The sequence below is a fragment of the Hyperolius riggenbachi genome, chromosome 9 (assembly GCF_040937935.1).
Source record: "Hyperolius riggenbachi isolate aHypRig1 chromosome 9, aHypRig1.pri, whole genome shotgun sequence".
NCBI lineage: Eukaryota > Metazoa > Chordata > Amphibia > Anura > Hyperoliidae > Hyperolius > Hyperolius riggenbachi.
Window position 1 is genome coordinate 6,630,015 of NC_090654.1, and position 22,861 is coordinate 6,652,875.

At 47.8% G+C, this 22,861-nt stretch overlaps 1 protein-coding gene across 18 annotated transcripts in view; it reads right to left on the reverse strand.

Annotated features, from left to right (window-relative positions):
- The window catches only part of IQSEC1 (IQ motif and Sec7 domain ArfGEF 1), a 1,051,066-nt gene that overhangs the window by 70,392 nt on the left and 957,813 nt on the right, over window positions 1-22,861 (reverse strand). For all 18 annotated transcript variants that reach the window (XM_068251851.1, XM_068251848.1, XM_068251849.1 and 15 more), the window contains 2 exons: window positions 7,387-7,666; window positions 1,484-2,733 (listed from right to left, as the gene is read on the reverse strand). In XM_068251851.1, the coding sequence (XP_068107952.1) occupies window positions 1,484-2,733; window positions 7,387-7,666 (1,530 nt within the window). The remainder of the gene's footprint in view (window positions 1-1,483; window positions 2,734-7,386; window positions 7,667-22,861) is intronic.

Below are 22,861 nucleotides of genomic sequence, written 5' to 3' on the forward strand. Positions count from 1 at the left end.
GCGGAAGTGATGTCACTTCCGCATATCAGTGCGGCGTGCTAGGTCCTAGCGCGCGCCCGCCCGCCCGCCTGATCGAGGTCTGACGCGGCGCCGGCGGCTAGAGGGAGGGAGGGAGCGAGCGAGCGGCGGCCACAGGGGGAGAGCGGCGGCCGGGCGGCGCCTCTCAGAGGCAGGCGCCTGGGTGCCTTGCACCCGCAGCACCCGCCCAGGCTCGGCCCTGGGTGTGTTCACACATAAAGATGTACATTTCCGGTCCAGTCTATCCTCTGTAGTGGTTTATCAGTGTTGTATGGGGGTGTTCACACATAAAGATGTACATTTCCGGTCCAGTCTATCCTCTGTAGTGGTTTATCAGTGTTGTATGGGGGTGTTCACACATAAAAGATGTACATTTCCGGTCCAGTCTATCCTCTGTAGTGGTTTATCAGTGTTGTATGGGGGTGTGTTCACACATAAAGATGTACATTTCCGGTCCAGTCTATCCTCTGTAGTGGTTTATCAGTGTTGTATGGGGGTGTTCACACATAAAAGATGTACATTTCCGGTCCAGTCTATGCTCTGTAGTGGTTTATCAGTGTTGTATGGGGGTGTGTTCACACATAAAGATGTACATTTCCGGTCCAGTCTATCCTCTGTAGTGGTTTATCAGTGTTGTATGGGGGTGTGTTCACACATAAAGATGTACATTTCCAGTCCAGTCTATCCTCTGTAGTGGTTTATCAGTTTTGTATGGGGGTGTGTTCACACATAAAGATGTACATTTCCAGTCCAGTCTATCCTCTGTAGTGGTTTATCAGTTTTGTATGGGGGTGTTCACACATAAAAGGTGTACATTTCCGGTCCAGTCAGGTAAAACTGATAGAAAACGGATGCAAAACTCACAGGACAGTATTGGCTGTATTGGACTGGATCGGAAATGTACAGATTTATGTGTGAACCCAGCCTTACTGCTGCCAGTAACCTACTAATACAAATGCACAAAATTGTCAAACATCACAAATCGGCATCATACATCACGTATTTTTGGACTATAAGAATCACTTTTTCTCCCCCAAAAGTGGGGGAAAAAGTCACTGCGTCTTGTAGTCCAAATGCAGGGAGTTCCTGACTTGTGAATGCCTGCCAATACCAACCTCCAACCCGCTGCAATATCGGGGACTCCCTGTACTGTGCCCATGCAGAGGAGGACACAAGGGGGACAAACAGAGGACACAGGGGGACACAAAGGGGCATAGAGAAGGACACAAGGGACATAGAGGGGCACAGAGAGGACAAGGGGGAAAGAGAAGGACACGAGGAGGACACAGGGAGACACAAGAGATACCAGGGGGCATGATGTACAAAGGGGGCATAATCCACAAGATGCCCCTTCACCATGGATGCACCAGGTTTAGTATATTTTCCCCCTGTTTTTTGTCCTGTAAACCTAGGTGCATGTTATATGGTCAGGAGCGTCTTATAGTAGGAAAAATACGGTACTCACTTGTTGAACAGATTCAGGCCGATGCGGTAGTGTCTCTTCCTGATGACATCATTACTGAATGCCGGCGAGTCCCAACTGTTGCGGGTCTCTTTGTGATAAGTCTGCTTGCTGAGCGTCTGCTCTCTCAAGCTGTCCCGGGAGGACTCCGAGCTGCAGTTTATGGTATCGTTAGAGTTAGAAGTGCTATTTATGCTGTCATTGTCCCCGTCAGAGTAATCAGACTCGGATTTACTCTGACGATTCACAGTGCCGTTAATGATCAGCTGTGCGTCGATGGGCCTGGGCCGGTGTCGGGGTGGCTCCTCCTCCCGGGGGATTATTTTGGTGGGAATATGGGTGATATGTTTGGGGCTTCCTTGTTGACCTCTTTCGTAGACGTTTTGTCTTTTGATGGACCCTCGTTCAGAGCGGTCGCTCATGTCCACTGAACTGTCACTGGGGGGCTCGATAGTGAGGAGCGGAAGATGATCGAGCCGCGATCTGAGGTCCTGACACTCCAGTGACGGGGTGCTCCGACAGCTTGTGTCGGTATCTAGTTTATCATCCTTGTGGGTCATGGACCAGTACTCTTGGGAAGAGCTCATGGACCTCATCCTCAAGTCTGATTCTGTGCTGGACGGTCTGTCCACCGACTGCGAGAGAGGGAGGGGAGGAGAAAGTTCTTCCTCGTCGATATACAGGGTGACATCGCTGTACGATGCCGTCATTTCGTCCAGTTTCCGGTGATCCAGATTGTGTGCCTGTTTCATCTGACCACAACTGCTCCTCTCTAGTTCCCGGCCTCGGACCTGATCTGACGCTTGCGCCTCGTCCGCGTGCAAACTGCGGCAATTCAATGCGTCGTCTATCGATTCCGCCAAGGACTTGACTTGTCTGGAAAAGGCATCCTCCAGTTCCGTAATAGCGTCCGCGAAATCGGTGGACGCCGCTGGCGATTTCAGCGACGTCTGTTCGCCGAGATCGCCGCAGTCCGATTGCATGATACGGTGTCCTAGCTTTGTCCCATCGTTCGACAGCGACACCTGCTTCCCTTCAAAATAGGAACTGTGAACTTTCTCTGGTCCTTCAAAAGAGAACTGCATCCTCATATTGGACAGCACGATTCGCCTCGACATGCGGTTTTCCGACATCGAACTCCGGAGTCTCTCGAAATTCTTGTTCATCTGATATTGCCGAAACGCGGTTTGTATGGTGCGGGCCGCATGTCGGGTTATGAGACGGCCTCCATATTTGCGTTCCAGCATCTCCACCTGTAAGAGAAGAGATAAAAAGTCATAACTGTGCAATAATAACAAATGTAATAAAAAACCTAAGCTGCCTCTTACTGTCTGAACATATTCCTTCATTTCTGTTTAACGGCCGCCGCGGTGCTTAAAACCTCGACAAACAATTTTGTTGTTCATATTCTGTAGCGCCCAATAAATAAAATATTCCTCAGCGAACCTCGCGGGCTGGAAAGTAAATATCGGTGTCGAGAAATATGGGCAGTTAGTAAACTGTGATTATTTGTAATGAAATCTCGTTTCACTACAAAAAGGGGATGGACCTATTTAAAGGCTATTTGCATTTTTAAAGCCCTTCAGTTGGTTTAATATATCCCGGCTAACCGAGCGTGTTTACAGGGAGCTTTGCCTTCTTGCTCAGTGGGGAATTATATCTAAAGAGGAGCTGTCAGCCTCACTATCTCAGAAAAAAACCCACATATATAAGTAGATACATATTGCTCTACTTACATAACAGATGTATTGCACTGTCCACGTTTTGATTTTAGTTATTTTTTTCTACAGCAAAAAAAAGCAAAAATCCTTCTTAGCATTTCACATTTTAACTGTGGCTATTTTGAAGCCAATCCTGATGTCATTTCCTCCCTTACTCTCCTCTGCCTGATTGTGTATGCATTGCCCGCCCTCCACTATAGAAAGTGCATTGTCTCAGCATGAGAAACATTGGCCAATCAGAGAGGAACAGAGGTGTGGGAGGGGAAAACAGGAGGGAAAGAGGCTTCAGCCAATCAGGCTGCATTAGTTAGGTCTGAGGAAGTCTGAGAAAAGTGCAATATAAATGTTCTGTGTTTGTTTGTTTGTTTTGTTTATTCAATATCTGTTGCCCCTCCTACTACATGGAGGTGGTAACATTGGACAGTGATTGGCCAATCATAATTGAAAGGCTTAAGATGTTATCAATGTTCTCAACAGATGATGGGAGGAGTTAGAGGCTTCCAAACCAAGAATCTGAAACTCACAAGCTGCTAAATGTCAAGCGTACTACATTAGTGGAACTTGTCTATCCTAATCTAGGGCCAATTTAAGGGGGAACCCAATTAACTTATCTGTATGTTTTTGGGATGTGGGAGGAAACCAGTGTGCCTGGAGGAAACCCACACAGACACAGGGACAACACACAAACTCCATGCAGATAGTGCCCTGGCTAAGGTTCGCTAACCACTATGCCACTGTGCTGTCTAAGATCAGATAAGATATGATAAGAAGATAATATATCTCCATGCAGAAATCTCAGGAGAAATGACCGTATGTCCGGTCTGGAGAGATAGTCCCTCATTTTCTCCCCCTCGGACCGGTGTCGGTACTCCAGTGTGGGGTCACCTGAATAGCTCAGTTTCCTGAATTGCCATTTCCAGATACCATTATCCAAATCTCCATATTTAATTTCTGCATTGTGATCATTAAACATATACAGCGTATGCACATATTTTCGCCTTATAAGACGCACCAAAAAATTCCCCTTTCCTATGCATATTCGCGTTGCGGTTGCGTAAACTCGTACGCGATCATAAACATGAGCGTATGCACATTTTTTTTGCAATCGATCCAAAAACCACAGGACCTTCCCCCCCACACTTTTGGGGGTGAAAAAGGGTGTCGTACAAGGCGAAAAATACGGTAATTAGTATGTGCATAATTTACCAGCGAGAAATTCAGCTATTCAGCTGGACCAGCACATGATCGCTGACATCACCATGGAGATCTGTGACTTTTATGTGTAAATGTCCTGAGGATAGGACAGGGGGTGACATTGAGGATTCTACCTCCTCCTTGCTCTACAAAAGCTGTAATCCCTCAAATCTTTATAGATTGCACCACACCTGCCCGTAGCGCATGCGCACCACTGCACACACACGCCCCCGGTCATTACACGGGCAGTCGCACTATGCGCTCACAGCGCTGTGTCCATGCCGTGCCTATCACAACTGCCTTTTAGTTATATAGATAAGTATTATTTCTTACTGTCCGTGTCACTGTTGTAGAGAATTCCCCACATCCTGTCAGGACAGGAAATGATGCAGATGGAGTCATGGGACAGAAATAATAAACCTCTCATCAGTCTATCCAAAATCATAACAACACCTTTTTGTTAGAAGAACAGAACTCTAATGGTGACCCAGAAATGACAGAAACTTGAGCCTGTGATCGATTTCTTGCAGAATTCAGCAGAGGAAGTCTATTTCCTGTCATTACGCCACACAAGAGAAGATTTTAATTGTTTATTACACGTTATTTCTCCTTTTGGCCTTATTAAGCCATATTGATAAAACTAAAGCTTGGCATAACTCATACCTCTCAACTTTTTGAGATAAGAAAGAAGGACACATAAGCCACACCCCTTAGTCACGCACACCATAAAAATTTCATAAGAAAAAGATGTTGTTTTATAATTCAAACCACACTGGCCCTTCCTATCCTGGTTCATTTTCCTTCATATTAGCATTTTAAAATGAGTAATCTATTAATTTAAAGGATGGGAATAAAATTTAGAGTCAAACACATTTTTTAGTAGAGAAAAATATATTTATATAGAAAGAGGGACAGATGAGGAGGAAAGAGGGACAGGGCTCCCAAAGAGGGACAGTCCCTCCAAAAGAGGGACAGTTGGGAGCTATGCATAACTACAAACATATTGAGTCTAGCGATAATTAATACGATGCTAGCAATCACAGCTTGCATAAAAATGTATTGCAAATTGCATGCAGCTTGGGCCAATACAAATAGTCAGGGAATGCATTGGATTGGCCTAAAGATACAGGTTTAGATTGCCTAATGTGGCAAACAGATCAATCTTGTCAAATTCCCCATAAACGGCGCACAGATGGACAAAAGTATTCACCTGAAATCTATTGAAGATGAATGGAATTGCAGCGTTGCATAGTTTATAAGGCCCCTTGCGCACGTAGCACACACCATAGTGCTCTCCCCCACTGCAGGAGCCATTCATTTCAAAGGGAACCCAAGGTGGGAGGGTAAATGGAGGCTATTTATTTCCTAGTAAACAATGCTAGTTGCCTGGCTGTCCTGCTGATCCTCTGGCATAAGGTGTCAAAACCCTGGAACAAGCATGCAGCTAATCTAGTAAAACCTGAGTGAGCTGAGTTAGAGTACCTGATCTTCTGCATGCTTGTTCAGGGGCTATGGCTAAATGTATTCGAGTAACAGGATCAGCAGGGCTGCCAGGCAACTGTATTACATAAAATGAAACAAATATGGCAGCCTCTACTTTCCTTTCACCTCGGGTTCCCTAAAATGAGAATGGCCACAGTACTACAGTGCGAAGCGTTGCGACAGAAGTGCTTACGATGGGGCAGAGCCAGCAGTGAATTGCCGAATGGTACGAGCAGTACTGCTAGGAACGCAATTGCATTGGAGTCACTGACACCGCAAAACAGAATGACGGGAATTATACGAAGGAGGTCCCCGGGAATCCTACTCACGTACTTCCTGCTCAGCATGGAGTGCCGTCACTGAGCGAGGGCGGAGCTATGCATATGACCCTGCCCAGCATGGAGTGCCGTCACTGAGCGTGGGCGGAGCTATGCATATGCCCCTGCCCAGCAGGGAGTATGTCACTGAGCGGGGGCGGTGCTATGCATATGACCCTGCTCAGCATGGAGTACGTCACTGAGTGGGGGGTGGTGCTATGCATATGGCCATGCCCAGCAGGGAGTACGTCACTGAGCGGGGTTGGTGCTATGCATACGACCCTGCCCAGCATGGAGTACGTCACTGAGCGGGGGGCGGTGCTATGCATATGACCCTGCCCAGCATGGAGTATGTCACTGAGTGGGGGGCGGTGCTATGCATATGACCCTGCCCAGCAGGGAGTATGTCACTGAGTGGGGGGCGGTGCTATGCATATGACCCTGCCCAGCAGGGAGTATGTCACTGAGTGGGGGGCGGTGCTATGCATATGACCCTATCGCCGCACTCTGCTGCAGGGTCATATGTTATTTGTTTTTTGCCTTGCGGTGGGATGCGGCAGGAGTGTTGCATTCCCACCACAACGCAAAAATTAGATGTAAAACTGGCCTTAAAAATACATTTGGTAAAATTGGACATGGTGATCAAGTGAGGATTGTACAGTCAATGGTCACCTTTAGCACCTTGCTGACCACCTTTGTTGGGGCCTCCTCTAAATCCCAGGACCTGCGTATCTGACATTAGGATTTACAGGGTAGCAGTCAGGCTCAGCAATTTGTTTTTCAGGATAAAAGGAAGAAGAAGCTGGGCCAACCTGACCCTCCAGAGGTGGTCAGGCCTGCTCCCACTGGTAGACATGACAATGACATGCAAGGCCCAAGCAATTAGAACACAACCTTCTCAGGCTACACCAGACAATGAATATCTGACAACACCGGCCGTTAAAAGGAAGCAAGAGTTAAAAAAGTTTCACAAATTCCATAATAGGGAGCGACTCGGCCCTGCAAGGCAGAAGGCAAAGGCCTCTTTACATCCATTAAACTGACCCAAACCAGGTATTCCCCCATAACCTTCAAACAATAATGTAATGAAAGTATATAGGAGCACAGTAAACATTTGAGCTGTATACAACTTAGCTAATTGGTGTCCTCCAGGACTTAGAGGTCATTCCTCATCAGTCATCAATGTCCTCACCTGCTTGTCCTGAAGATCTGAAGACAGCTCATAGCTCTCGGATAGCGATCGGGAGCGTTTTATGGCCTCCTCCTCGGCTTGCTTGCGCAGGATGGACGTGGAGTGCTGCAGCTTTGGCCGTCGGGACCGCTGGCCGGGGGACACTGAATATATTCCGTAGGCCGGATGGTCGTACTGCTCAGGACTTATGGACGAGCTGTGTGAAAGGGAGCCTTGGTGGTAGCCTGATGAGCTGTCCAGGGATGCACCGCTGTCTCCTCCGGGGACCTCGCCTTCAACACTGCACAGAAAAAACAAGACCAAAACAGCCATAAGTCTCAAGGACAACAAAAAAGGATCGTCATCAAAAGTCAACAGAAACAGCTTCAAGCAAACGTGAACGAGGATTTAAAGGATTCAATATCAGCAAACAAAATACTTCATCGAAATAAGGGTTCTTGCAGTTTATAGGGCTAAGGAACTGCTAGATGGACTATATCATCTGCAAAATACCACCTTACCTGACACATCATTATAGCGAAATACTGTAAACGTTTCCTGGAGTATGAAACAACTTTGAATGAAACAAGCAGCACGTAAGTATGTGTAGGGCGTGTGAAGTAATAACTACCTCCGTCTTATCCTCAGGTCAAAGTACTCACTAATCGTACAGTCAAATTTCAAAAGCTTCTAAGTCTTAAAGAAACAAGATCACAAAAGAAACCTCTGTTTCTACTCTATGTGACTCTGTGGAAATGCAAATACTGGATTACTATCAGAACTCTGCAGAACCAGTTACTGCTCAAGGTTTTCAAAAACACCTATTCTCAGATCCCACCAAGATTTTGTTCCAGGGATATCCTACAGAAATAAATCCACATAGCTGAGACATTATAGATTTTGAAGCTATCTGCGCAAAATTGCATCACTGGCACTACTTGGGCGCAGGTTTACAAAGCCATTCATTACTTGATTACCGCTTCTGCTCTGTTGTGAATACAGTATATCTGCAAAACATTTACTGCTGGACAAGTCAGAGACCACAATTGGGACAAGAGACCCTCTATCTACAACCAGAGACCACCATGGGGACAGGAGACAGTCTATTTACCACCAGAGACCACCATGGGGAGAGTAGACCCTCTATCTACCACTAGAGACCACCATGGGGACAGGAGACCTGCTATCTACCACCAGAGACCACCATGGGGACTGGAGACCTGCTATCTACCACCAGAGACCACCATGGGGACAGGAGAACATCTTTCTACCACCAAAGACTACCATGGGGACAGGAGAACATCTATTTACCACCAGAGACCACCACGGGGACAGGAGACCCTCTATCTACCACCAGAGACCAGCATGGGGACCATGGCCGGATTTCAGGGGAGGCCTCATAGGCCATGGCCTAGGGCACCAGGAAAGCAAGGGGCGGACTGTGGACTGCAGGGAGGCAGTAGCAGTTAGCCTGCCGAACATTCATCTTGCTACATAGTATTTGCACATAGCATTTGGCGGCAACAAACAGCCGGCTCTGGCACTCGGGGGAGGAAGGAGCAGCGAATGGGCACTTTCAGTGATCGCTGAGCCACCTGTCACTCACCAAATGTGCCACTCGCCAAGGAGCTTACCATTGAATCCCTGCCATTACTAATCACTAACTGTCACTAACTGTCAGAGGAGCCTACAATCTAATCCCTGCCATGTTGGTGTGTGTGTGTGTGTGTGTGTGGGGGTGAGGTTAGGATACTGTAGGTCCTGGGGCGGCTGCTGATAGTGGGCCTTGGGCGGTAAAAAGTACAAATCCGGCCCTGATGGGGACTGGAGACCCTCTATCTACCACCAGAGACCACCATGGGGACAGGAGAACGTCTTTCTACCACCAATTACCACCATGGGGGCAGGAGACAATCTATTTACAACCAGAGACCACCACGGGGACAGGAGACCCTCCATCTACCACCAGAGACCACCATGGGGACAGGATAACATCTTTCTACCACCAGAGACCACCATAAGGGCAGGGAACCCTCTATCTACCACCAGAGACCACCACAGGGACAGTAGACTATCTAGCTTGAACTATTCATAAACAACCAATCACCTCTGAGTAAACCATTGTATATTGTTTTGTTCATGAGCCAATCAGTCGAACTTCCTGTTGACTTGGATTGGCCCAATCCCAAGCTGGGTACAATTTGCAATTAAGTAGCATGCGAGTCAGAATTATTAACATCTCACTGTCCATTTCTAGTCATAAACCTTTCCAAAACCATTTCAGACAATTTGGGTAACATTTTAAAGTACCTGCAAGCAGTCGTCCTTCTCCCCCCTCCCCAGCAAAACCTGCTGCCAGACTCCCCCACCAGCATCTCGGGAGTCCCAGCTCACTGCACATCCATCTACTTCCTGTCCTGACCCGCGTCCTGGATGTTTGCTGGTCACTGTTGCACTGTGATATACGTTGCTATGTTATTATCGCTGTATGTTCTGTTATTAACACAGGTGAAGCTGTGAAGTGAAACTAATATATGAAAAAGGAACCTTTTGCGGGTATTTTGGATGAATTGGCTGATCAGAGTCTGACACTGTGAGCCGAGAATATTGAACTTTTTCACGCTAGTCTAATGGGCTGAGATTTTGGGGTTCTCATGAGCTGTGAGCCATAATCATCAACATTATAACAAATAAAGGCTTGGAATATCTCACTTTGCTGGTAATGAGTCTGTTTCATAGATTACGTTCACCTTTTAAGTTGAGTTTCTGAAATAAATGAACTTTTGCACGCAAATATAATCTGCCTTGGCACCGCCCCATCCTACACTGCGCCCTGAGGCTGGAGCCTCTGTCGCCTATGCCTCTGCCTCGCCCTGCGCCCACTCCTACACTGCGCCCTGAGGCTGGAGCCTCTCTCGCCTCGGCCCCGCCCTGTGCCCCCTCCTACATTGCGCCCTGAGGCTGGAGCCTCTCTCGCCTCTGCCCCGCCCTGTGCCCCTTCCTACACTGCACCCTGAGGCTGGAGCCTCTCTCGCCTCTGCCTCGGCCCCGCCCAGGGACGGATCTAAGGGGGGGCAGGCGGGTATCTTGCCCCAGGCGCAGTTTGTTGAATTCTTAAAAAGGCAGCAAAATGAATGGCAGTTTAGGCGCCAAAACCTGACCTTTAGGCGCCAAAACCTGACCTTACCCCAGGCGCAACTTGGTCTAGGTCTGTCCCTGGCCCCGCCCTGTGCCCCCTCCTACACTGCACCCTGAGGCTGGAGCCTCTCTCACCTCTGCCTCGGCCCCGCCCTGTGCCCCCTCCTACACTGCGCCCTGAGGCTGGAGCCTCTCTCGCCTCTGCCCCCCTCCTACATTGCGCCCTGAGGCTGGAGCCTCTCTGCCCCGCGCCCCCTCCTACACTGCGCCCTGAGGCTGGAGCCTCTCTCACCACTGCCACGGCCTCACCCTGCGCCCCCTCCTACACTGCGCTCTGAGGCTGGTGCCTCTCTTGCCTCTGCCCTGCCCTTATGTTATTATTATTTGCACTATGTTAATTGCCGTGTGTCCCAGCACAGATAACTCCCGGATGCCACATCTGTCGTACTTGGCACATAAATTTGATTCCGATTCTACCTTCCGATAGCCCGTCAGACATCATGAAGGGCAGGCAGTCGTTAGCAGGCAGGTGATGATTGCGGAGGGTATATGAACTGGCGCAGAAGGAGTTTTTTTATTTTTATTATTTTGCAAAAACTGCAACATTGTGTACGGAACTTTTTCATGCATTATTTATTTACAGTAATCCTCTGTTAAATACATACAGTATAAACCAGCTACGGCCGACTTAGGACTTAAATAAAATCTCTGCTCGGAATAAATGATAGCGGCTTTGTCTCGCGTTGCGAGAAGGTAAAGTACTTCTCAAAGTCAAATGGCGTCCTTCAGCGGCGGCCTCCGACGGAAGCAGCAGACAGTAAAGTCTTTATTTAGGAAGGGAACTGATCGAAAGTCATTGTTGGCGCTTCATGTTTTCAGGGAGGACTTTCTATAGAACGAGTCGGCCATTGTCACGCGGATCTGTTAGAGATGGCGGCGCTCATTGACGTCTTGTGAAGGTGCGGAAGTCGTTCAATGCCCCCACTTACACGCTATCGATCTGTTGTATATTACCTCGTTACCCAACACCAAACGCCTTTTATCTACGAAGACTTCAATTCGCTTAAAACAAAATCTTTCTTCTGTCATTTGGCAATGTCAAAACAAACACCTGACAAGAGTCTGGACAATATAGACATCAAATAGAGAACTGCTCAGCTTATATATAAGAATTGCCCTCTGCACAGGAAGGTATTAGTAGCTGGGCATCCTGGATACTAAGAACGATATAATAGTTAGCCATCACTGTTTAAAGTGAACCCGAGGTGATAGGGATATGGAGGTTGCCATGTTTATTTCCTCTTAAACAATGCAGATTGCCTGGCTGTTCTGCTGCTCCTCTGCCTCTAATACTTTGAGCCACAGCCCCTGAACAAGCATGCAGCAGATCAGGTGTTTCTGACATTGTTGTCAGATCTGACAAGATGAGCCGCATGATTGTTTCTGGTGTGATTCAGACACTACTGCAGCCAAATAGATCAGCAGGATGCCAGGCAACTGGTATTGTTTAAAAGGAAACAAATATGTCAGCCTCCACATCACTCTCAGTTCGGGTTCACTTTAATCATGTGCTGGTTTCTAGAAACTCTGTATTTATGCATTTTTATTATATTGCTGAACAAGTAATTCCATTCAGTAAGAAAACAGCATAAAGAGCACTGTCAGTTGTGGCAGGCGATGCCTTTTATTGGCTAAGTACATGTGTTTACAAGTGCAAACTTTTGAGAACATTTAGTTCTCCTCGTCAGGCATCACATCACACACAGGAAGTCTTTATTTCGCCCCGCCTCCCGGTAATGAAGTGGCGTTTTCCACCATCAATGTTAAGTACAGAATCGCTTTCTTAAAATAAAAAGAATATTGAAAGGAAAGAAAAATATTGCAAAAATGAAACATATCAAATAACTACATAACTTTAGCTTTCAAAGTTCCAGTTTCCTTCTTCCAACCCGTTTACAAATGACTCCTGAAGCAAAAGATCGCAGGATGTATACATTGATACACTGAGCAAACGTCTGTTCTGCATTTCTATTGGTCCACTACTGCCCTCCGCCTGGGCCTAAATAATAATGCCTAGGAGTATAAAGCTAGCGTTGAGCGCTAGATTTAAACGCAGCTAAAGATCTAGTGTGTGTACAGAAGCAGACCGACCGCCTGCCAACTGGCCAGTGCATCGCTCTCCTCCATACTGTCCACACAGGACTCGTGCGAATCGATGACTGGAGACTGTGTGTAATAAGGACGTACTGAGAATGCTGCATGTATAGAGCAGTGGGTCTGACCTGTGTTGGATCGCACCCCAGGGGTTCAGTGAGTCAGTCTCAGTGTTTGGCGGAGGTCTGTGTGTTGCCGTTCAGTAAATATTCATTGAGTTATGTTTTTGGGTGATATTGATGTTTAATTGGTTCTGTTCTTGGAACACAGTGATTTTATGTGCAATTGTTGCCTGGTTCATTTTACTAATAAAATATACGGCACACGTGAAATACGGGCGCCAAGGAAAATCAGGCGTAGAATATCAGTACATCTGCCAGTATTCTACCATTCAAAGTATTAATTTTCAACAGTCAAATATCAGTAAATGTAACCAATATTTTACTATTGCTAACTGTAAGGGCCTGAGCCCACTGACGGAGTTGTGTCCGCTTCTGTCCACTTTTCAGCATCTGTAACATTGATGTGTAACTGAAAAGCGGACACAACTGCGTCAGTGGGCTCAGGCCCTAATCATACTCTCACACAGAACCCTCCTCGCCCCCCCCCCCCCCCCCGATGTCTAGCTCTAAATACCCCCTCCTCCCCACACACACACACACCCTAACGCCTACCCCCCCCCCCCCCCAAACACCCCCTAACGCTAACGCCTAACTCCCCCCCCCACGCACACACTCTAACGCCTACCTCCCCACACACACACACACCCTAACGCCTACCCCCCCAAGCCCCCCCCAAACACCCCCTAACGCTAACGCCTAACTTCCCCCCCCCCCACACACACACACACTCTAACGCCTACCTCCCCCCACACACACACACGCAAACACCATTCCTGAAACCTAAACAACGATAATTATCGGGCACTGAATTGTGCACTGCTGGGTACCCGATTTGTCTGATACCAGTACAGTATATTATGCACCTATGTTGTGAATTTGGAAATTTTATTTTTCCAACTAAGGGTTCAGACTAGGAAGAGTTTCAGCGAATGCGCGTAGGAAACCTGAGGGGTTCCGTAAATCCAACAAGGACGAGAATCGCTGGTGCAGACTGTGAAATGGACAGACACATATCCTGTAACCTGTTTCCCTGAATGTTAGACATGGGTTATCTGGTAGTTGAACTTACATAAATCCTGTAATACGCTGAGGTGTGGCCTGCTATACGTGAAGCTGGCGTTTGACTTTGTAGTTTGCAGCTAATTGACCCTAAATGAGGGTTAAACACGTTAAGAATCGATGTCTGAACACGTCTCTCCTGCAGATCATAACTGAGAGTTCAGTCAATTATACAATCTTTATATGACAAAGAGTCACTTCAGTCCTGGGGACATGTCACAGCGGCAGCCTGCCAGTGTTTACCGCCAAGTTGTGGGGAAAGTTTGTGACCGTTTCTCTTGTTGGGGAGGTCCCTGATCTCATGTCCCGTGCATGGAAGAGGCCAGCGCAAACACAGACAGCAATAACACCCTGATAGTGGCTCAGACTCTTCTTCAAGGGAACCTGAAGTGAGAGGGATATGGAGGCTGACATATTAATTTCCTTTTAAATAATGCAGATTGCCTGGCTGTCCTGCTGATCCTCTGCCTCTAATACTTTTGCCCATAGCCCCTGAACAAGCATTCAGATCAGATCTACAGCAAAGTCCTGAGTATCTGGCATCAGTGGGGATCATCTGATGCCAGATGGATGTGCTTGCCTAAAAAGCCCAAACCTCCGCCCCCTAAATACTAACCGAGCCTCCAGCGACGTGTAGCAGCCTTCCTGCAGCGCCTAGCGGGCTCCGAGCGGCTTTCTGGCTTCCCGCGTGCACACAAGTAGCATAGCTCCCAACTGTCCCTCTTTGAGAGTCCTGTCCCTCTGTCCTTCTCATTTGTCCCTCTTTCAGGACTTTGTCCCTCTTTCTATTTTAATGTATATATTTCTCTACTAAACATGTGTTTGACTCTAAACTTTATTCCCATCCTTTAAATTGATATATTACTCATTTTAAAATGTTACTATGAAGGAAAATGACCCAGGATAGAAAGGACCAGTGTGGTGTGAATTATAAAACAACATATTTTTCTTATGACATCTTTATGGTATGCGTGTCTATGGGTGTTACGGGGCGTGATCAGGGGTGTGTCAGGGGTGTGCCAGGGGTGTGGCTTAAGTGTCCCTCTTTCTCGCTATACAAAGCGTTTTTTCAAGCGCTTTGCGATCTCCCTATACTTTCCATTTGAGGCAAATCGCCTCTAAAAATGGTACAGGCAGCGCTTTGCTGAGCGGATCGGAAACGAACCACTCAGATGTGATCATGTGAACTCTCTCATAGGGAATCATTGCACAAGCGCTTTTAAAAAGGCGAAAACGTCCTGGGTGTTAACAAGCCCTAAATGCAGATATAGAGTTTGCCATAATTACTTCCTGCGGTCATTTTAAGGAAAACGTAGCAGGGTGGATTTTCATGTTTTGGAAGCAAAAGCACATCATTTCTGAACCTGAATGTCAAGTGGTCCGGCGTTGGCAGACGAGAGATCAGGTGGGCCGGCGTTGGCAGACGAGAGGTCAGGTGGGCCGGCGTTGGCACATGAGAGGTCAGGTGGTCCGGCGTTGGCAGACGAGAGGTCAGGTGGTCCGGCGTTGGCAGACGAGAGGTCAGGTGGTCCGGCGTTGGCACACGAGAGGTCAGGTGGTCCGGCGTTGGCACACGAGAGGTCAGGTGGTCCGGCGTTGGCAGACGAGAGGTCAGGTGGTCCGGCGTTGGCAGACGAGAGATCAGGTGGGCCGGCGTTGGCAGACGAGAGGTCAGGTGCTCCGGCGTTGGCAGACGAGAGGTCAGGTGGTCCGGCGTTGGCAGACGAGAGGTCAGGTGGGCCGGCGTTGGCAGACGAGAGGTCAGGTGGTCCGGCGTTGGCAGACGAGAGGTCAGGTGGTCCGGCGTTGGCAGACGAGAGATCAGGTGGGCCGGCGTTGGCACATGAGAGGTCAGGTGGTCCGGCGTTGGCAGACGAGAGGTCAGGTGGTCCGGCGTTGGCAGACGAGAGGTCAGGTGGTCCGGCGTTGGCACACGAGAGGTCAGGTGGTCCGGCGTTGGCACACGAGAGGTCAGGTGGTCCGGCGTTGGCAGACGAGAGGTCAGGTGGTCTGGTGTTGGCAGACGAGAGGTCAGGTGGTCCGGCGTTGGCAGACGAGAGGTCAGGTGGTCCGGCGTTGGCAGACGAGAGGTCAGGTGGTCCGGCGTTGGCACGCGAGAGGTCAGGTGGTCCGGCGTTGGCAGACGAGAGGTCAGGTGGTCCGGCGTTGGCAGACGAGAGGTCAGGTGGTTCGGCGTTGGCAGACGAGAGGTCAGGTGTTCCGGCGTTGGCAGACGAGAGGTCAGGTGGTCCGGCGTTGGCAGACGAGAGGTCAGGTGATTTGGCGTTGGCAGACGAGAGGTCAGGTGGTCCGGCGTTGGCACACGAGAGGTCAGGTGGTCCGGCGTTGGCACACGAGAGGTCAGGTGGTCCGGCGTTGGCACACGAGAGGTCAGGTGGTCCGGCGTTGGCACACGAGAGGTCAGGTGGTCCGGCGTTGGCACACGAGAGGTCAGGTGGTCCGGAATTGGCACACGAGAGGTCAGGTGGTCCGGCGTTGGCAGACGAGAGGTCAGGTGGTCCGGCGTTGGCAGACGAGAGGTCAGGTGGTCCGGCGTTGGCACACGAGAGGTCAGGTGGTCCGGCGTTGGCAGACGAGAGGTCAGGTGGTCCGGCGTTGGCAGACGAGAGGTCAGGTGGTCCGGCGTTGGCAGACGAGAGGTCAGGTGGTCCGGCGTTGGCAGACGAGAGGTCAGGTGGTTTGGCGTTGGCAGACGAGAGGTCAGGTGGTCAGGCGTTGGCACACGAGAGGTCAGGTGGTCCGGCGTTGAGGACCCGCACAGGATCTGCCGCTTGTAAGCACAGCGGAATAATGCAGCAGACGAGAGAGGATCCTGGATGAGGCTTTGATTTCCGTTCCTGAGAAATGTCTCATATTTACGTCTCTCCTCTCGGCAGAGTTCTCATTTCACAGAGAAAACGCCGAGGGGGGAATTCTCGCTCTCCCGTAATGAAAGCTTCACAGAAAATACTTAATATTTTTGTCATTCCAGAGCAGAAAGAACAGATCATTTCTCTCTGAGGAAACATTACAGGAAATGTTCGCTTTCAGCCCCAATCGCTGCGCCATTCCTGCATTACTGCTTCCACTGCCGGAGGGGATGTCAGCATATTACCTGCACAACCTAATAACCGAGCAGAGGGCACCCCGGCGGCCAATCACAGATCACCTTCCTGCAGCTCCAGGTGCCCATTAACTATACAATGCCCCCATATGACTGACTGATTAACATTTCTCAGTAATATTCGATTGCGTGCCATCCAAACTCCTCCCACTACCTGATTGTCATCTACATGAAGTGATCAGCCTGGAAATGCGGCAGTAGTTAATCTTCCTCCCAGATCATAACAGCAGGCTCCTCCCACATACTCACTGTGCAGCACGGGACCGGTGGGCGGGGCCAGGTGATGGCTCTGTGCTGGGGAAGACACTCACACTCGGCTGGCAGCTCTATAGATTGAGCACAGGTCTCTGAGTCATGTGACCGACATATCCAAAGGGAATTTCGGTGGAATAGCTGCATCAAATATGGAAATTGTGCAAATAGTGACAGAGACCGCTATTCACCTTCACTAAACAATGAAGAATCAAGGAGTTGAAGTACAGCCTTAAGGGACAACTGAAGTGAGAGCGATATGGAGGCTGCCATAATTATTTCCTTTTAAACAATACCAGTTGCCTGGCTGTCCTGCTGATCTCTGGCTGCAGTAGTGTCTGAATCACACACCTGGAACAAGCACGCAGCTAATCCAGTCATGTCAGTCACCTGATCTGCTGCATGCTTGCTAAGGGGCTATGGCAAAAAGTATTAGAGGCAGAGAATCAGCAGGACTGCCGGGCAATCTGCATTGTTTATAAGGAAATATGGCAACCTCCATACGCCTCCCTTCATGTCCTTTGATAAACCTTTGATAAAGGGGTGTCTATTGACACTTATTGTCCTGCTGACAGAGTCTTATTCCACCGAGGAAATCTGGGCAACATTCACCAGTGAGCATTCTGCTCTTCTGCGTAAAAAATCCTATTTAATAAGTCTGACAAAGAACGCATTGTTTCCAGAGAGGAACCGGAACAGGCAAATAATAAAACATAAACTAAACAGCGCCTGTGATACTTCACACGCCGTGAGCAGGATATAGTGATATTTACCTCTCGCGACAAACGCCGCTGTGCTATATTTAGATTATTCCCTGTATTTATAGCTGGACTTACGTCCTGGCCTCGCATTCCTGACGCTTAATTACCTGATGGCGTCATACTCACCTGCGCCACTTCTCAGCATGCAGTGCTGACGGGCGACACACCTATCAGCCGACACAATCACTAAATGCTGCAGAGTGTGCATAACTTACCACACGCCTATCACCCGACACAATCACTAAACACTATAGAATGTACATAACTTATCACACGCCTATCACCCGACACAATCACTAAATGCTGCAGGTTTACAGAATGTACATAACTTATCACACGCCTATCACCCGACACAATCACTAAACACTATAGAATGTACATAACTTATCACACGCCTATCACCCGACACAATCACTAAAAGCTGCAGGGCTACAGAATGTACATAACTTATCACACGCCTATCACCCGACACAATCACTAAACACTATAGAATGTACATAACTTATCACACGCCTATCACCCGACACAATCACTAAAAGCTGCAGGGCTACAGAATGTGCATAACTTATCTCGCTGTCATCTGGGCAGAATTATAGTAAACATCTTTCATGACTTGAGATTGATTCACTGAATGTTTCTCATGAAGTATCTCAGTTATTTTTCACCTCATCTATAGGCAGGGATAAGCAGAGATAAACAGATTATGAGTGATAAGACATGCCATAAGACGGAGAAGTTTTTGTCATATACGTTTTGTCAGTCGCTCGTCCTCACTGTCATATTTTACAAAGGACCTCAGGCCATTCCCATCGCTCAGCCCTGCGAACGTGCCAGGACGCTCCAGGTCTTTAGATGCACAGTATGCTTGCTTGCAGAGTTATACATGTTACAGGGCTAGTGGTAAGACACATAGGGATACATAGGCCCCCCACATATGAATATGTGACTGCACTGAACTATGGGGGGGGGGGGGGGGGTGTTTGTAAACAGACGCATCTGTATTTTTAGCTGTAGGGTCCATTGCTGCGAAATAGTTTGGGCAGCGTGGAGGATTTGGGCGCCCCCTAGAGGCAGTAATGTGAATTACTGTGGGCAGCACGGTGGCGTAGTGTTTAGTTCTCCTCCCTTGCAGCGCTGGGTCCCTGGTTCAATTCCCAGCCAAAGCACTATCTGCACAGAGTTTGTATACTCTCCCTGTCTCTGTGTGGGTTTCCTCCGGGCACTCCGGTTTCCTCCCACATCCCAAAAACATACAGGTAAGTTAACTGGCTTCCCCTGAATTGACCCTAGACTAGGATACATACACTACACAATACATACATAGACATATGACTATGGTAGGGATTAGATTGTGAGCTCCTCTGAGGGACAGTTACGTGACAAGGCTGTACAGGGCTGTGTAAGATGTCAGCACTATATAAACACTAAATAATAATGATTACTGTGTCATTTGGGGGCTGGCAACAGTCCGGATTGCGAAAGGAAAGGTGGCCGGGAAATTTGGCAATAGGGTTACAGCAGGTCAATATATTAAAACAGGCAGACAGGTTAGATCAGGGAGCCCAGTCACTCACACTCACCCTGCGCCCAATTTCCACGCGACTGTTTCACCCGTACGCCGCTCGCTGTACCAGCGTTCTCTGCCGTGGATCTGAGCAGTTTGCCGTCCGGTTTGGGAGGTGAAAGATGCATCTGAAGACAATTGTCACTCACAAACTGGTAATTTATTAAAAAGTATTTTTACGACAACAAAACCCCCTCATTCCCATCCCAATTCCAGACCGGAAGATCGATGATCGGAGAGATGGTGTCACACGTCAGCGTGCGTCGCAAGAGAAGGCCGGGCGTGCAACCGCTTATATACAGAATAAAAATACATAAATAGCGGGATTGGTTTACACATTTCACGATTCAGCCTCCTATGGGCAGCGAGGGGCGATCGTAGAGGCAGAATACGTCACAGATGTTCACCATACAGATGTGAGATCTCGGATTGGGGTTAGTTTAGTTGCCCGCCACAATGACAGTGGTCGACGACCACTAGATAGACCATCAGATAGATCTCTCTCTGATCGAATCGGGACGGGATCTATTATCTAGCCCACCCACTGCAGACAGATTTCCAATAGATTTCAGCATGAAAACTACTGGATATCATCCAAGCGCCAACACCTCCACCTATTACACCTTACATGGGGGAGAGAGCGTCCAGGGGTCTGCCGATTGCCAGAGCTCCATACGCCGTCATCGCCATACGCCAAGTCCTTCCAAATGAGATCTTCCAAGGATTGATCCTTTCCAGAACCAAAACTACAACTCATAGACCGTCTTAGAATCCTGCTGAGGTCCCGGCCCAGACCCAGTGCTGCTGCCGGCCTGCAGCCTCCCCTGTGGTTATCAGTCACTCCCTGCCCATAAGGCAAACAGTGTGCGAAGCCACAACGCATATTAACCCCATCCTGGAAATACCACAACCCCGTGAGTGATATAATACCCAGCACACTCATGGCAGGATCTACTGCTCAAACCCGGTCCAGTGCACCTATGACTATGGTAGGATTAGATTGTGAGGACAGTCAGTGACATGACTATGTACAGTGCTGCAGAAGATGTCAGTGCTATATAAATACATAATAATAATATGGTAGGACATTAGACTACGACTATGGTAGGAGTAGATTGTGAGCTCCTCTGAGGACAGTCAGTGACATGACTATGTACTCTGTAATGTGCTGCAGAAGATGTCAGTGCTATATAAATGCATGATAATAATATGGTAGGACATTACATTAGACTATGACTATGGTAGGATTAGATTGTGAACTCCTCTGAGGGCAGTCAGTGACATGACTATGTACTCTGTACAGTGCTGCAGACGATATCAGTGCTATATAAATGCATGATAATAATATGGTAGGACATTAGATTATGACTATGGTAGGATTAGATTGTGAGCTCCTCTGAGGACAGTCAGTGACATGACTATGTACTCTGTACAGTGCTGCAGACGATATCAGTGCTATATAAATGCATGATAATAATATGGTAGGACATTACATTAGACTATGACTATGGTAGGATTAGAGTGTGAGCTCCTCTGAGGACAGTCAGTGACATGACTATGTACTCTGTAATGTGCTGCAGAAGATGTCCGAGCTATATAAATACATAATAATAATATGGTAGGACATTACATTAGACTATGACTATGGTAGGATTAGATTGTGAGCTCCTCTGAGGACAGCCGGTGACATGACAATGTACTCTGTAATGTGCTGCAGAAGATGTCAGTGCTATATAAATACATAATAATAATATGGTAGGACATTAGACTATGACTATGGTAGGATTAGATTGTGAGCTCCTCTGAGGACAGTCAGTGACATGACTATGTACTCTGTACAGTGCTGCAGAAGATGTCAGTGCTATATAAATACATAATAATAGTATAGTAGGACATTAGACTATGACTATGGTAGGATTAGAGTGTGAGCTCCTCTGAGGACAGTCAGTGACATGACTATGTACTCTGTAATATGCTGCAGAAGATGTCAGTGCTATATAAATACATAATAATAATATGGTAGGACATTAGACTATGACTATGGTAGGATTAGAGTGTGAGTCCCTGAGGACAGTCAGTGACATGACTATGTACTCTGTAATGTGCTGCAGAAGATGCCAGTGCTATATAAATACATAATAATAATATGGTAGGACATTACACTATGACTATGGTAGGATTAGAGTGTGAGCTCCTCTGAGGACAGTCAGTGACATGACTATGTACTCTGTAATATGCTGCAGAAGATGTCAGTGCTATATAAATACATAATAATAATAATATGGTAGGACATTAGACTATGACTATGGTAGGATTAGATTGTGAGCTCCTCTGAGGACAGTCAGTGACATGACTATGTGCTCTGTAATGTGCTGCAGAAGATGTCAGTGCTATATAAATACATAATAATAATATGGTAGGACATTAGACTATGACTATGGTAGGATTAGATTGTGAGCTCCTCTGAGGACAGTCAGTGACATGACTATGTACTCTGTAATGTGCTGCAGAAGATGTCAGTGCTATATAAATACATAATAATAATATGGTAGGACATTACATTATGACTATGGTAGGATTAGAGTGTGAGCCCCTCTGAGGACAGTCAGTGGCATGACTATGTACTCTGTAATGTGCTGCAGGAGATGTCAGTGCTATATAAATACATAATAATAATATGGTAAGACATTACACTATGACTATGGTAGGATTAGAGTGTGAGCCCCTCTGAGGACAGGCAGTGACATGACTATGTACTCTGTAATATGCTGCAGGAGGTGTCAGTGTTATATAAATACATAATAATAATATGGTAGGACATTACACTATGACTATGGTAGGATTAGATTATTATACAGTTTCTCCGGTCGGACGCGACGCTCAGAGCCAGGAAAGCCTTCAGCTGCTGAGAGTTAATAAATCCGCCTAACGAGCGCTCCAAATCTCCGGCTGGAAATAAACGCTGAAAATGAAAGCTAAATTTGGAATAGCGACATTCCTCGAAGTCTCCCACCGATCTTATAACAGCTGAACGCTGGAATGTGAGAATTCTGCCTAAATCTGGGCGGAGGCTGCGGAGCCGCGGCCGGAGAATGGGCGGAGGATTCGCCATCCGTATCGTTACCCTCAAATACAGACGTGACCGGCCTGCGCTCGCCGCGTCATGTGACAAAGGAAAAGCTACATTCTGCTTCATGTGTCTCAAGTCATACAAACGTTTACAATCTCCTTCATGATCCGCAAGGCTCCGATTGACTCGCGGCGGGGGCGGGGAAAGGGCAGCCAGGAGCGAGCGGATAATACGTTATTTATATGCCGACTC